Source organism: Synchiropus splendidus, chromosome 16 (assembly GCF_027744825.2).
Source record: "Synchiropus splendidus isolate RoL2022-P1 chromosome 16, RoL_Sspl_1.0, whole genome shotgun sequence".
Classification (NCBI taxonomy): Eukaryota; Metazoa; Chordata; class Actinopteri; order Syngnathiformes; family Callionymidae; genus Synchiropus; species Synchiropus splendidus.
The window spans coordinates 6,346,040-6,362,850 of NC_071349.1; the positions used below are offsets into that span (position 1 = coordinate 6,346,040).

Genomic DNA, 16,811 nt, shown 5'->3' on the forward strand with positions numbered 1-16,811 from the left:
GAGAACGACAACTTTTCAGTTACTGAGGATAATCCCTCTATTTTGATTTAAAGCCTGCATCAACGTGTTACACGGCACATACCTGAGAGCACCACCTCTATGAGGTCTCCTTCATGGATGTCTTCAGCCGAGGTCAGCCTCTGCAGAATGTTCTCGTCACTCAAGTCATGGCGGAACAGCAGGATCTTGTCGTACATGCCAAAGAAGCCACACTCCGGGAACTGAAAGAAGAGAAGGAAAATGTGCTTGGATACATATACATGCTTCATTAATCTTATCGTTCTTAAAGCTGCTTTTGAAGTTCTTTACAAAATGAGTGGCAAACTGCAATAATGATGGCTTTATGAGCTGAAAGTGAAAGCACCACGATCACAAACAGCTGTAAAAATAGTTTGTTAGCAGTAGTAAAAACTTATTAGAATCTGGGAGGTCTGGAGGAATATTTCATGTGGCTGTCAGGGTATTCCCTTCATTGCCATTAATCTGCACATGGTTGGAGATCTTTGAGTCGCGAAGGCTGCAGTGGTTAATCCGGGTTTGCTTCTCACTTGTGGTAAAGCGCTTTTGAATCAGTTAAATTTAAGCAACATTTTTTTGGTCAAACTCAAGGCTTGCAGGCCACATGTGGTACTGCACATGCAGAACAAGACCTGCAACTTGATTTCATTTAAAAGCTTTTTTAAAAGCATTGGTATAATGACAAGGAAATAAAGACAAAGAAAATAGACAAAGCAGAACTTAAATAGGAATAGAGTGTCCACAGATACACACGTATATACATGCTTGTAGACATGAATGTCATTGGACATCTGATCAATGAAAGCAGAAGTAAGAATACAGGATGATATTACATAAGACTTAAGACACTTAAGACTTAAGGACTGCCTAGGTACTTCAGCAGTACACTGCTACAGTGGTAAAAAAAGATAAAAGAAACATATATATATATATATATATATATATATATATATATATATATATATATATATAAATGTATCTCAACACATTGGGTTTTCAAATCAATGGATATGAGGTGCAAGAAATACTTAAGGTACAAAAACAAAACAATATTTAAAAAAATAAATAAATACGCAGAACTAATATTAAATAGCACATAAAAGTTTTTTTTAAAGCTGATTCTGATAAGATGGAGTTGGTTCAGTGCCAAGACCAGGTCTAGTGGCACAGTTTTGTATAAAGCAGACAGTGACTGAGGTGACTGAAGTGTAACATATTAATTCGACAATTAAATTGAACCTATTAAATTTAATCTTGCGGGGCAGTTAGGTAAACAACATTCTGATCTAGACCTTAACCAAAGAGAAATCTCTGACATAATGTGACAGAAAAAAGAGCAGTGACTGAAAGAGACAGGGAGAAGCAGAAGGTAAACATCCTGAGAAGAGAAGTGAAGAATCCAGGCAGAGGAAGCGCAGCGTCAGTCAATTCTGACTCACTTCCCGTGCTGAAGACAGTTCATAACGTCCTGGAGACCAATGTTCTTGTCAAAACAGGGACATTATATGAACCATTATACTGAAATCCACTGACTGCTTCGCCCCTCAAAAAAGATTTGTGCAGGAAACGCTCTCATCTCCTGCTCAGCATAACATCATTTTAAGAAGGGTGACAGTAAAGAGAAGCAGATCGAGAGGAGTTTGGACCTGTTCCGATATTTAATGATGAAAGTGGGTTCTAGCTTTAAACTGGAGCCCTGGTTCAATGCCAAGCTCCCTGGCACTGGAGGATCTACCAGCTGTTTCCCCATCAAACAGGGTCACACAACACAGGCCACACAGAACAATGCTTGTGTGGCCAGAGTCCACCAGGATGGCCCAGAATGCGTGAGCCCAGGACAGTGAAGACAAGCACCTGCAGGCTGTGAGTGTCCAAAAACACAACAATCCAAGCACAAAGGCAGATTAATGCTTTATAAAAACACAGATGATTGTGTCAAGACAGACAGGAGGGTGGTCTGGGGAGGGGATGATACTGGAAATCCACAATAAAGTGACTCCCAAATCAGCTAAAAAGACTCGAGAATTCATTTCGACTTTGAAATATGAACCAGTCTAAACTCAGGAACTACTGTATAGCCAAACAAAAGAGTTTGTTTTCAATATTTTGTTTTGAATGGGTGCAGTTGACTGAAGCCTCACAGCAGAGTTCAAGCACTCGCGTACACAAGACAACGAACAAGTTGGTTGATAAACTAACACAGGTCTGAGTCCCTTCCAACAAACCCCACCTTTTCTTTTACTGGCACATCCTCATATGATTAATGCTGTGCTGCGGCAGCGATCAGCACCAGAGGTGAAAAGGGAACATCCTTCCTAAGAGGGGTGCCGAGTCACACTCAGGTTTTCTGACACGCCTGCTCTGGACACACGCAAACTGCATTCTAGTCACCAGGGGTCCCTGCTTTTTTGGCAGCCTGTCTGATGGTTTCCACTGGTCTGAGCATCTGCAGTGCAAAGCTGCCATGGGGCCGTAGGACGCCACAATGTTTCCATGCCCCATTAAAGCAAGAGGAAGTGAGGGGCAAGTACAATACAGTTGCAGGGTTAGAGACTGGAATTCTGGCAGCAGGTTGTTTAAAAATACACAGTTGACGAGTGACTTGTCAGTGTTGGCACCACGAAACAGAAGGGTCACACACCAGAGAGACTCTTTTGACATCTTCAAACATAAACCCGTTTAATCAAGAAGCCACGACCACACACGCACTCCAAAGACCCTGTAGCACAGGAGCTGTGTGAGGTCTGCAAGTCAGTCTGGAAGGACGAGTGGAAAGGGGCTTTGCAGGAGTAAGCTTTTGTTAAACGAACTAATCCGTCATTGAGATGCAAAATCCTGTTAGAAGAGAGAGTGACATTCAGACGGAGAAAGTGGCGGGAGGATCGTGGAGTATTCCATTTGATCTTGTTTAGGAAAAACTGCACAACGGCTCAAAATGGGACATAAAAAGATAACTGGGTTGAGTTCTATTTTTTAAATGTTCAACTGAGCTGTATGTTCTCATTCCTAAAAATATAATTACTCTAAAATCTCATTATGTTTTTTATATGGTACAAAAATACATATTTAAATCATTAATGTTTGCTGATTCCCTTTTTCATTTTAAACCAATAACAATAAAAAATGCATGTTATACATTTTGAAATACTCTGAAGTATAAAGAATTCACAAAATATGTTCTGTAACCGGTAATATAATAGAACACTCTCCTGAGACCTTCATATGAGGATGCAGTGTTCTTGTGAGACCAACATCAGCAGGCAAAAACCTCTTAGCTGGAGGTGGCGAGATAAAGAAGGTCACAAGATCTGTGCCATAGAAGGTGCTTTTATATCCATGATGAACAAGTCCTTTGACTTAACAATATTCTACCAGGAGCGGACAAACCTGACTGTGTCGAAGTGTCACGTGTGACTCACTTCTGTACGGAACATATAATACCATGCAACAGTCTAATGTCAGTTTTAATTTATTTCAAAACTATGATGTTATTTCTAATTATAATTGAGTTATTATTTTTGCAGTTTCCCCCTTTTATGAATTGTGACAACACTATAACTAAAAAAATAACTATAATTATAATCATTTATATTATTTATTTTAGTTTTTTTTTTTCATACTGAGATAATAAAATTTGACTTAACCCACTGCTCGCTTTCACACCTTCCAATAGCATCAAGTTTCCCAAAGGGCTTTTCACACTGCGGGTTCAGTCTCGGGTGACCTGAGTCAGATTCGCCCCCTGCTGTGCAGCCTCACACCTCTACGCCTCAGGGATGTCTTTTTTTTCTTCTCAGCTGGCGGGCGCTCTGCGCAAAACAGCTGGTTTGTGACCCACGATGAAGCACGTCTCAAGGAAGGAAGGAAGGAACAACCTATTTACCACCACCGGCTTAACCTCCTTTCTTTCTTTCTTCATTTCTTTGTCACTTCTTAACATTATGACATATTTACTGCCCGGCATTTATCATGTTTGTGTGGAGTCGCACTGTACACATAGTTTCTGGCGTCAAGCACCGAGTCGCCTGAGGCGAGAAGCTCACCACCCGCTGAGAGTTTCCCAAGACAAGGTGCAGCTCTCCAGCGGGGATCAAGTCTGCGGCCAAAACCTGACTTGCTTGTGTTCACATCTCGGACTTCTTAGCCGAAAGAGCTGTGTCTCGAAACAGAACCCGTAGTGTGAAAGTGACCTAAGTAACAACTTCAGCAGCATTCTAGGGAGCATCCATTTACAATGGCATCACAAAGCCACGTCAAAGTGCATCCATCAGTGCCAAAAGTAACTTACGGTGAACAACTTAGAGGCCAATGTGTGACTTTGGGGTGCACGTTAATAACAACAGAGGAGAATCCACTTCAATGAGTCGTCTAATTGGAACATTGGAAAATGCAGTTAAGTCCTGACTGGAACCCTGAGAAAGCCAAGCATCCACTTTGTTGGTGTTACATCAAAAGTGGAGGGAAAACTCTCTCACAATCAACAATTAATGCATTTATCTTGAAGAAATTTTGTTTACAGAAGTGTGTAACAAAGACAGGCATCAACGACACCTCTTTGACTCCTGCTTGCATATTTGCAGTTCACTAAGCTGAAGAATACTGCAATGCACACAAAGGTAGAGCATCACAAAGATCAGTGTGCGCAGACATAGTTAATCAGATTCTCATTTTAAAAAACATCAAGTCATGTGACTTGAAAAAAGGTCAGCAACTTAAGGAATGAAGAACTTTGAATGTGGTTCCTGTCTTGAATGTATGTCTGACATTGCAACACGAGCTTTACTCAGACATGTTTCACAATGTCGCAGGGTTATTTGATAATAGAACTAAAACCAACGTGTTAAACCTCTAAACCACCAACAAGGCTTCTATTGTGTCAATAGATACAGTGCAACAAGTCCACTTTGGCACCTGCTTAGAAAATGCCTGTGTTTTTATAGATGTAACTTGCAGGTATATAAACGCATACATGTGTATTGACTGTAGATCCTACAAATGGAGCAGTTTTCTAACTCTATATACATGACTGTAACATGCTTAAACATGACAGTAACCATAAGACTTGTCATCCATATGAATAGTGAGTTCCCCGTATTCTAATAGGGTAGGTTACTTAGGGGATATGGGGAATCAAGTAAATCCTATCTTCTCTTGGAGCAAAATGAAACCTTGAGAAAGGAACTAACTTTGCTGACAAACATAAATTGAGACTTTCACACAATGTATTTTCTCCTTTCAACTGTTGCATCATAATGAAACCAAAATCCAGGGGATCGTTTGTCATTGGACGATCAACATAACCTTAAAATGTTAACTTCATGTCAGATCTAGAGTGGTGGTCCTGAGATAAAACAAAACTCATCTTAATGAAATTACAAAAAAGTACTTTCCAACGGGTCACTAAAGAAGACAATTTTTGAAAGAATTTAAATGATTCAAAAGTGTTTTTCGCTTAACGGAAACATTTTGTAACGCCTTAAAAAAAAAATGGCCGAAAACTCTCAGCTATTTTGGCCATCTGGAGACTGAGGACAAGCAGAGGAGATTATATATTATGTAGATGTAAGACCTAAACCTAAAATGATATTCATAAATAATGAAATGCAATGGAAAAACAACCATTTTAGGAGAGAGAATTTAGAAAAAGGTTTTTCATCACACAAGACAAGGACTGACAGTTTGTATAATGATTTCGAAAATATAATCTGACTAAAATATCATTTATTCACATTATTTCTATAGCATCTGGGAAATTTGTCCAGACTGCTCCATAGTTAAAGTAAACTGTTTAGAGACATGAGATATAGCAGAGATACAGCTCAATTTAACCCCTAAATAAAGCTGGCAGAGCTGTCTGTCAGACACGACCGGGTTCTACGAGAGATGTGATGTGACTGTAGTGTGTCTAACACATGGAATAGAATGAAAATGCATTTACAGTGACAATTATCGCTATCGCCGAAATTGCAACTTTTATCGAGATTTTTTTTTTGTCCATATTGCCCATCCCTAGTATCCGGTCCTTTCAGAAAATTATGGACCCAGGAAAATAGAAATCCAAACATTTATTAGACGAAAATGACGTGGTTTGTGGTGGGAAATACTAAGACAATTATCCGAAGTCGAATCTTGATTGTGTCATGATCCATGAGAAACCTGCTTTTACGACACAACGACTGGCATCAAACTTGACATGTGATAACACACACTTGGTTATACATTTTCCTTCTCAATAGAGGAACTGTGTGACATCTACTTAGTAGAGGTAAATACCAGCTACAACGCACAAGCAGTCTTTTATCATGTTTTGGTTGTGACCCAATATTAGAAGTAGTAGTAGTAATGGAAGTTTATTTCATTGCCATTGCATATTCCATTGTAGCCATGGGCTCCACCCACACCAGATGAATTTTCCCAAAATATGGCAGCTCTTAATTCTTGGCTTAAACAATTGATTCATCAATCTGACTTGTTTTTCTTGTGCAAAGGAACAAAAAGTGCGATTTGATTATTCAATATATTTCTTCTTCTGTGTGTATGGACTGCAGTTTGTAGTACCAGCATGTAAGAGTCACTAGTTTTAAATAACACAGCAAGTTAAAGGATTCTTCCAGCAAAATTGGTATAAATTAACTGAACAAAATGGAATAGAATTGCGAATCACATCAAATTGATTAGGGAAATATGAATCAATACCCAAGTGTATTACATATATTACACTACTAAACCATTACCTTCTTGTCAGTACTGTCTGGGAGCACTGAGATACAAATGAAACATGCCATAGAGCTGTCAGCTTGTGACAGGTCAAGCTTCTGTTTACACTGTGCGAGATGTTAGTATTATCCATCACTCAGTGCAGATACCGTCATGAGTACAACACATAGTCTTCACCATCAGATATTCTTGCAGCATAACAGCAGTGATAGCTACGTATTGTGCAGTGGATAAGTGCATAAGAACCACCGCTCATTGAGACAGCTGAGGACAGTGGCAGTTCTCGGAAAGAACTGCAAAACGTGAAAAATTGGATACCCATAACTCTTTCAGACGGACGCCCTACATTTTTAATCAGTGCCTGCCTTTGTGTGAAAAATGAAAAAGACAAGAGAGACAACACTCAGCTTCCTCCTGAAGGAAAAACTGGTCTGAATTGTTTTCTTGTTTGAATGTGTGAAAGTGTAGAAAACCATCTCAGATTCACAGCTGTTACAACTCTGTGCTTGTCTTGCATAACTATACGAAAGAAGATGAACAAAACTATTGTTGAGATAGCATGTAGTAAGGGTAACAATTATTATTTTAAGTAATCAGGGTCAGAAGGAGAGAGTCGCTTCCCTGCATCAGATCATCCATCGCCACGAAAGAAGAAGTGGATTTGCTGATTTTTACTTTGCAGCTGCTTGAGAAGTATACCTCCAGATCCCCAGGTGTTTTCTCCATTATGAATTTGTTATTGTGACAACAATTATGTTATTTGATGCAATATTTTTGGTTTTATTAAGCTCTAAGTTACTTTTGTACAAATATATGTTTACAGACAAAATGACACTACACTTCAAATTACCCAGCCGAATACAGACTGCTGCATGTGTTTCTGAATTGTGCAATGTGGGCTAATAAAAATAAGCAATAAATAAGCAGGTGGTCAGTCACCAGTTCATTTTTCTAATTCTGTTTTGTATATGTTTGCATTTGTGATGTGAACTGTTATATATGGAAATATATGAAATATATATAGGTATATGGAAAGATTTTTTTCGATTTTTTTTGGTGGGGGCAAGTGGGATGATAAACCAAGCGTTGGGTCATTGTGTCTTTCAACATCCTACACGAAAGACCAATGACTGCAGAAAGAGTGCGCAAGTCTGCGAGTTTTATAATCATGACTTGTTCTCTAAATGACAAAAAAATCACAAAAAAATCCTTGAAATGTGAAATCATAGCTGACTACATCAGAACCAATAGATTAAAATACATTACACAAAGCAAATCTGTTCACAGAGTGACAGACACAAGTTCACACACAGCCAGACACAATCACTGCTCTGAAAAATAGATAGATGGGAAAATAAGGGGCCGGAAAAATAAACGCTTGACTCCTTTTCAATCTCTCTGTAATGTAAGAAAAAATAGTGACTGAGTTGTATGCAATCTAACAATAATGAAGCCAGGTTATATATTATACAAATGGCATACGTCATATAAGGCATTTACAGTGTTCATTCAAAATTACGTCCTCTTGTGTTAAGAATATAGCCTGCTGTTCATTCGTGCCTTTGGCATCGTGCAAGTGAAAAAAATGTTTTTGTTAATTCATGTTTTCATTGGCGATTAATTTCTACTTTTCTCCCTTAATCTGTTGGCTAGGTCACTGACTGCATTCCTTGTTGTTCATAAGGGTTATTGGACTGTTTTGACAAGTCAGTATTTTTCTGTTCATCTTGTGGAATAAAATCATTCTATAAACAATGTATACGCTCTTTTTTTCCCATGGAAAGTTTTGCAAACAAATTATTAATATCTCTATAAAGTAATTTTCTTAATACCAAATCCAAATTGGAAAGACAAATATTGACCCAGAATATCAGCCTTATAACGGCTTGTCTAGTCACTAGATATCGATATCGGTGTTGGCGCTAAAAAAAAAATATTGATCCAGCACTAATTCACATGGATGAAAACAGCATGTAGAGTCCTTTAATGTAAATCAAGCGCCGGTAATTTTATTGGTCTGATGCGAAGAGATTGAATATAATCTTTAAGGCAGTTTGCCTATTAAACTCCGTACAGTAGGGATCAACCATTGCGATTGGTTTACTGTGCTGCCAAGTGTCATAGGAACTGTTCAGGTTCATTTCTAGTCACCGTAGTTGGATTTACTGTAGAAAGTGATGGCGCCTCATATGCAGTGAATTGCTTGGGATTCAGTCATGGTTACCATGTCCTCACTCAATGGAAGGTTGAGGCTTACCATCACATTGCCATGGTGCCTCATCTATGCCATGTAATCTATGCTCGCTTTCAACTCGGGGACAAGGAATGTTTTAGTGAATTCAAAGAGAATGACGCTTTGTGTAACAACTCCTCTGAATGTACACTAGCTGCAGAGTAATTCATGTTATTTTAACACTAACACTGTCACAACAGGTTAATAATGTATAGCCTTTTGTGTCAAAACTGAATTAATTTACAGATGATCCTGCATTGGCTTGGTGTGCAACATGCATTGGCTCGTGTTGAGAGTTAGACTGAAGTGTCTGGTTACTGTCATCTAGAGTTACATGTCTACAGAATTCTGGAGTACCTGAGAAGTTTACTGTCTTGCATATCGCACCTGCCAACATCACTGACTTGGAGTGACAGTGCATTTTAATCTGTCTCAGATGGACAAAACAACACCTCCCGGCGTATGACCACTTCTCACCTCATGTTGGATTTCTTCTTAAGTCAAGTGTGGAAGCAGAGGCTGACAAGCCTGACTGGTAACTTGAGAAAAACAAGAGCTTGAAAAAGGGCCAAGTCTTCATGTGTAATGAATTAAACATGGAGTCCTTCTCACTGAAAACTGAGCACCGAGCATGTGTGTTTGTACTTAAGCAAACGCGTGTGTGTGTGTATATCCTCATTTCAGGCGCAGACAAGGTGAAATTAGCACTAAAACCACTTCGGGTTGCCTTTATAGCCAGACCACATGTGTGTCAACGCAGGAGACTCTACACCTGTCATCCTAGACCTCTGTGAATTATCAAGAGGTCCTAACTAAACTATCATTCTTACCCAATCAGCCACAACAGCCGGTGGTTTTACAAAATATTGGTGTGACACTGTCCAAAAAAAATCCCACAAGAATTCAGAATGCCTTTGATTATTTATGTCATGAGAAACAATAGTCTACTGTGGTGATCTGGCCTCAAGAGAAGAGAGCACAGAAGTTAAGTGGAGATATTGGAGGTGAGATCACTGTTTGGTCTCTAGCCACTGAAATATATTCAAAGTCAGGTTGGTTCTCAGCCAAGTAACCACAGAAAGGAGGATAGACTTTGGATTAAACCTGTACATGGCAAGTATGACAATATGGCTTTTCTCTGTATGACAGAGAAAAGGAAGGCCTGTCAATGGTTCACCAGGAAAAGAGCAGCATGGATCGGCCCACGCACACCATTCTGAAGTAATAGCCTGAGTGCAATCCTTCCCCAGCGTCTTAGGCTGGGGAGGGATTGAACACGATGGAAGTGATTAATGGTGACTGTACAGAGGTTATGAGGCGCAGGGTAAAACCAGGAAGCAGGATGAAGCAGTTCTGAAGTTTCTGAAACATTCATATGCATGGTATGCTACTGTCAGTACTGCTGGAAACCTAATTCCTCGCTAGGTAGCCAGCAATTTGTTGACCCTACACCCTGACCATCCCCTTGATAGGGGAAACCAGTGATGTGAATACTTGGCTGGATGCTCTCAATTGTTTCTGGAGTCTTTCAGAAAAACATAAAGATGCGTAATACAGAGGTATATTGTTACCACTAACAAGGAGAACATATTTTCAACAGCATTGGTTTGTCTGTCTGTGTTCAAAATAACTTATGGACGGATTTGGATCAAATTTGAGTAAAGTTGTGAAATGGGACAGAAGCCGGTCCCTGTTCCATTTCACAAATTTACTGAAGCTGAAGCTGCTCAGTGGATAGGTTTGGGCTCTCGCAACTCAAGCTAAGAAGCCCACACTTCCCTCTACCCAGAGATACCGAGGTGCTCCCATGTCAACTGAGAGGATCCTGAACGTGCCCAGTAGCCATCTCCCTGTTTCTTAAAACACCTCACTTGGGAGGCATCCAGGCAACATCGTGAGGTTGTACCACAAGTCGGTCCCAGAAGACCAAGCACTATCCTAGAGAACCCTGTCGAAAACTTAATTTGGCTGCTTGCTCTTGTCCACAGCAGATACAGTCGATGAACTGGTGAGTCATGACTACAGATGCAGACTGAGGATGCTCTACTGAATCAACCATCCATCCCACACTTTGTTTCACCGCCCACCTATACTTCAGATAGTGGAAACATATGCGTTCAAATGTGTACAACATCAAAATAATTTCTTTTTCAGCTATAGTTTCTACTTAACTTTGTAGTCGATGATAAGTGGGAATAGTAGGTTGAGGATGTATGAAGCTAAAGTTTTTTGAACTTAGGCACAGACTGTACAAATGCTGACCACAGCACACTGGCTAGCAGCAGCAGAGGGAATATGGAAACAGGGAGTGGCTCCGAGGGGAGCTAACCCCACAACCAGTGTGGGTCGCAGGGATGCTGCCAGAAAATTCAGGGCCCCATGGAAGGATATGACACTGGGCCCCAATGTAACACACATGAATTAATTTCCACACACCTTGTGCACGCGGATTAAACTCTGTCAAACATGTAAGCAGAAGTAACAGGTGTAATGTGATGCATTTCGATTTTTCACCTCACCTACTCGTACGCTGTTGCAGGTCGGTTGGAAAAAAAGAAATATGACAACATCAACTTCACCGTGGGCGAATTAAAATCAACTCATGGCAAACAGGAGTGTTCTTTATGTTAAAATTCTTGTTCTATTCTTGTGGTAATAGCACTTCCTCTGCCACCTTCATATCAGTGACATAATCACTTGCTTTGCTGAAAGACAGGAAAGAGAGCTGCGAAAATGACACAAAATAAATTCAACTAACCGTAGCTTCATCAAAATAAACAGTAACTTGGAATTTAAGCAGTGATGTAAGATTGTCTTTTATCTCATTTAGCACTTGTTCAAAAACAGGAAAACCATAAACTTCCTCATGGCTGGTAAAATGAATATAAAAAAAACGTTTTGCAGTTTATCGCTGTGCTAGTGAGCCACAAATAAAGTGATGATTAAGCGAAGGCATACAGTAATAACATCACAATCACAGCCCATCCTGTATTAACAGAGATTGGATTGATGTGAGATTATCTCCCATCACTGTGTGAAGTCAAGTATGGTTGAAGGGCATTTGGTGATTGTAGAAAAGCAGCTCATTTTGTGGGTGACTCAGTCTTCAACGGATGGTTTTAGTTTAGCTTCAAAAACAGACAACAGCAGCCATACAACGGCCACAAACGCCTTTGCAACAGCTTTCATTCTTAGATGCTACGTTAGATTAAAAGTGGAGGGGGAGCGGTACAAATGTGTGCGACAGATGGTGGAAATTACTTAGCTCACTTAACTTCAGAGATATTCCCTCCATGTTGTACTTGACTCCCCCCCTCCCTTCACTGGTTTTCCACAAATTACTCCAAGATTGGGGAAATTGATATATTCCTTGTGTAAGTGGGTCTTTGAATATGATGTTGTGTTTATTGCATCAGAGAAGATGGAAGTGTGATGCTCTGTAAACCAGTAAACCTGGATGTATTCTTCTGAAAAGTTCCCCAGAAAAGAGGCCCTTCTGTGAAGCAGGTTCTCTACTGGAGTCAGTCTTTCAAAGTGAACCAGTTTTTATCCTTGCAAATTTGCCACAGAAAAAAAATAGCTAAGGATCAACTCCACAAGGTAACATGAGTTTGAAGATCCATGCATAAAGCTGTGTGATAGGACACAGGTCATGGACACAAAAGTGTACTCGTACAGGAGAAGTTGCAATGCATGTCCATTTATACCAGGCGTTAATCTGATCTCTCTTCCACAAGTGAAACACATATTTCAGTGGACATTTACGAATAGCATGCAGAGAAGAAAGGATTCACCAGACTGTTATGTCTTAGACGGATCACAGTTTTACATAACACTCCCTCGATCTCCTTTTCAATGTTTAGCATGGGCAGACTTGTTAAACAAACAAGGTGAATAAACCGAAGACGGAGGTTTCTTGGCTGAAGTCGGAACACATAAATGAATCATCAGCTTTTGATATTCTTGATATTTTTTTAGGACACACACTGTCGATATCTAGAAGTCGGTGTTCCGTCGACAAAGTGTTTGAGGGGATGAGGCGGTATGGGGATGAACAGAGACATTATAGCACATTATTCATCTTTCACAGTGCTCCATAACACGTGGGGTCCTGCTCAACGTTGAGGGAGCTCTGACATTGCCAGTAACACTATACTTCATTTTGACAAATAAAGATGAGAAAGCTGGGATTTGAGGTCCCAGCGTAGGGTGCCCCATGTTGCTAAAGAAGAGGCGAGTTTAGAGTTTAGATTGGTGCATCCCTAACCAGGGTTCTCCCCAGCACTCAAGCAGTGTCAGGGCATATGTTGGGATTTTGACGCCCTATGCTGAGATTTTCCCAGTCTATGGGATCCTATCCACTGCTTTTGTCAGTACATAATGAAGTGTGACTCGCTATATCAGAGGTCCTTCATTGTCATTGCAGAGTCACGCCCAATGCTGAGAGCAGGAACCCACAGGAGAACACTGCTAATATTGAGACAAAGATCAAGCTAATTTGAGATGCATAAACCACTTTGGTACAGAGGAATCTTCTTGTCTCCCTGCTGTCCATACAGTAATCGGAAATCTGCCACAGATGAAGAGAAAACTGCAAGATTCAACCCAGGTTAAGCACTATGTGAACATTTTGCTTCCAGAAGCAGCCAAATGTGCTTCTCAGGAAATGTCAGGCCCCCAAGTACATCACACATGAAGCCTACTGGGACATCCCCCGCGGTGAAATATGGCAGCAAACCTTCTAAAAACATGCAGATGTAGACTTTAGTGGAGGCAGGATCAGGGCGGTTATATACTTCCTGTGAGCTTCAACTTAATTTGACGTGGTCCACAGCCTGTTACATCACTGTGATTTCATACGCTATTTCCCCCCTCATCATTTCCTCACCTTATTGCTTCTACTCAGACAGCTTTCCGTGTATGCTGCACATTGGTGCTCATTCCACAAGCATTGCATTTGATTCTCTAGTCATCTACAAAAACAGATCCACCAGCTGTGTAATACATTTATTACACACCAACAAGTCAAACTACTTCTCAGCAGAGTGTTTGTCACTTTCCCACTTGCTGTTTGGGGTGAAGGGAGTGATACAATTGGAGGGTTTCACAGTGATCCAAATCCATCTGTTTTATAAAACTCTGAGTGTAGCCTACTTCGGACTCAAAAAGGCCTTTGTCTCCATAATTACAGACACAGCTGTACAGCCCAAACCCAGAGAGCGGGAGTTACAGGGCTTACAAAACCAGCAGTGGTGGCAGCTGCGTTTCACAGCATTCTCAACTGCACTCACAGTGCAAGTGAATATTTATAAACAAACAAACAAGACAGGCACTTTTCATGCCGTTCCCAAAATCATCTGTGATTGACACAAGAGATAAGGGACATATAACGTTCAAAATATTTTGTACTACTTTGTCAAATGACTTGTTGACAATATTAAACATTAACATATACACAATTCAATAATTTAACAATACATAATGGAGAATGCAATAATGCTGTTGCTTACAGTTAAAGGCCTGTTGCTGCAGCCTTGACAAAAATGGTTTCCTGCATTGACTGTTATCCCCCACAAAAAATAGATAAATAAAAAACCTCACTATATTGACATCTTTGACACTTCTTTCATTAGCCAACACAAAACTACCCTGGAAGAGGTTGCTGATGGGAGGGAAGTCTCTTTACTTTGACTACTGCCCTGGCAACCTGACCTCCATGCACGGGACACTAGATGGAGGGACAGCAACTTAGTAAATCCCAGGACCACTTGGTCGATATTATAATGCAACAGTTTCACAGACACTTATCCCTGCATAAGTCATCCTTAGTTAGGAGCAGGATTCACAACCAAGACCTAGCCCTCCACTCTGCTGACTCCCAAACATCCCCATCTTCAGAGTTCCTGACAAGCAAATGTGAAATTGTGCTAAAAATACAGAGAATAGAAGAATAGACTCAAGCAAAACCCATCTTGCACTATGTTGAATCAGAAATTCCAGGATGTTAAGCCGCTGTGAAGCAGCTCAGGCATCACTGCAAGTGTTTGGCTGAGAGTATTCCGGTTACTAAGCAATCCAATCCTTCCCATCCTGATCGACATCACATCATCCTCCAAAAATGTTGTAGTGAAGAGGAATGTTGTGTAGCCGACTGACTGCTCGAGATGGCGAGCCATTCTCAAGGAGTCATGAACTTTTGTCCCTCCATTGCACCAGTGGTGGCTGCACAGGAGGGACTTGGGCGACACCAAACAGGAAACGCTCAACAAGTGGAATCTTATGGATGTTTATCTACCACCATTCATCAAGCTCATAGAGGAGACACAGAAGCCAAAATCTAACCAGCGTGACCAGGAAGTCTGACTGTAGACTAGCGTGCAGACCATATGGGTCATCAAGAGACTGTCCAAAGCCACATCTGGACAAAACATTGCTTAACCCCCGAGGGTCTTAATAACCCTTTGTCCTATTCTCATTCTCCACTGGGAATCTGGATTAGTGGGCTCAGGTTTGAACTTTCTAAATGTGACAGCAGGAGCCACCACAAATCTAAGATTTCATCTATGAGATTCAGATCGAGTTTCCCCCACAATTCAGTTGACCTTTACCACAAATTTGGTGAATTTACTCCAAGTGAATCAGTCAAGATAGTTTCCGTGGACTGCTGCCAAGTCATGTGGTCAAGTCTTTAGGAGGCAGAAGAATGAACCATATCAGATCCAAGCAGCGCAGCGCTCCAACAATGACAACAATTCAGGACTTAAAGCTTTCAGGGGGAGGATATGAAATGTCAAGAAGCTCATGATCTACGTTGAATGCTGAGTTAAAAATTAAGTTAGACTGGCTGAGCACACATTGTGGGAGTGAGACTGGAGGAAAGGAAAACAATACATTGACAGAATTGAACTACAGAACTCAATAGTACAAGTGAAAAAAAATGAGATTGATGTACAGAATCACTATTTAATGCCCAGTTTTTTTTAATAGGGAGCGTCCAATAACTGTGAAAAGGAACAGGATCACCTAGGTTTACCTGACCTGGATGTACTGTAAAAATCCACAATCTAGAATAACATAAATGATAAATGCCCAAAGTGAGCAGCTATGAGGGAAGAGATTCCTGTATCTTTATCTCAGGCAGGTCAATGGCTTTTTAGCCAGATACAGGACCTAAAAACAGACAGTAATCTATTGAGAACAGGTGATGAGTAGAAACACTTGAGTATTTTTGGTGTATTCATTACACGAAGAAAGTTGAAAAGCAGCTGACTCAGCAAGAGTAGGGAATGGTGAACGGGCAGATTCAGGTAACAGGCCGTGTTTGCAGCGTGACAGAAGGGTGAGTCACTAGGAAGAGTCAGCCAGCTCTCAGCGGAGGAAGCAAGAGGGGGAGGATTCGCTCCCATCCAAAACTATGTCCGTGCAGATATTACCACATGAAGTCCTGAACTCCTTCCTGCCTGACATCGGCTAAATCACACCTGATGTTTCGCTGACTGTTGGGATCTTGGAACAAATGTCAACAGCTTTTCTAGAGTCACATTCTTTTTTTTTTGCTGAGATACTGTCCAGATGAGAAGCCCCGTGCATTGTCATGCATATTTTAGTGGTGCAGAGGGGATGGAACACAGCACACAGAGTCATATTTTCCGTTGATATCAAAGCCATATGGCTGGATTTCAGTAGGCGCAGTGCATTTGAGGAGCTTTTTATGCAAGAGAAGGACATTTACGGACAGAGGATAAGAATGGAAAGGAAATCACCGCTATATTCCCATGCTTTGTTAGCTTTGTTAAGACTGAGCACAGTATCACGCATATGTCATCATCATTTTTATGTAAGA

The 16,811-nt window shown here is 40.6% G+C and overlaps 1 protein-coding gene across 2 annotated transcripts in view; it reads right to left on the reverse strand.

Annotated features, from left to right (window-relative positions):
- Positions 1-16,811, reverse strand: part of prkd3 (protein kinase D3) — a 39,700-nt gene that overhangs the window by 15,886 nt on the left and 7,003 nt on the right. For both annotated transcript variants that reach the window (XM_053845524.1, XM_053845523.1), the window contains exon 3: positions 83-221. In XM_053845524.1, the coding sequence (XP_053701499.1) occupies positions 83-221 (139 nt within the window). The remainder of the gene's footprint in view (positions 1-82; positions 222-16,811) is intronic.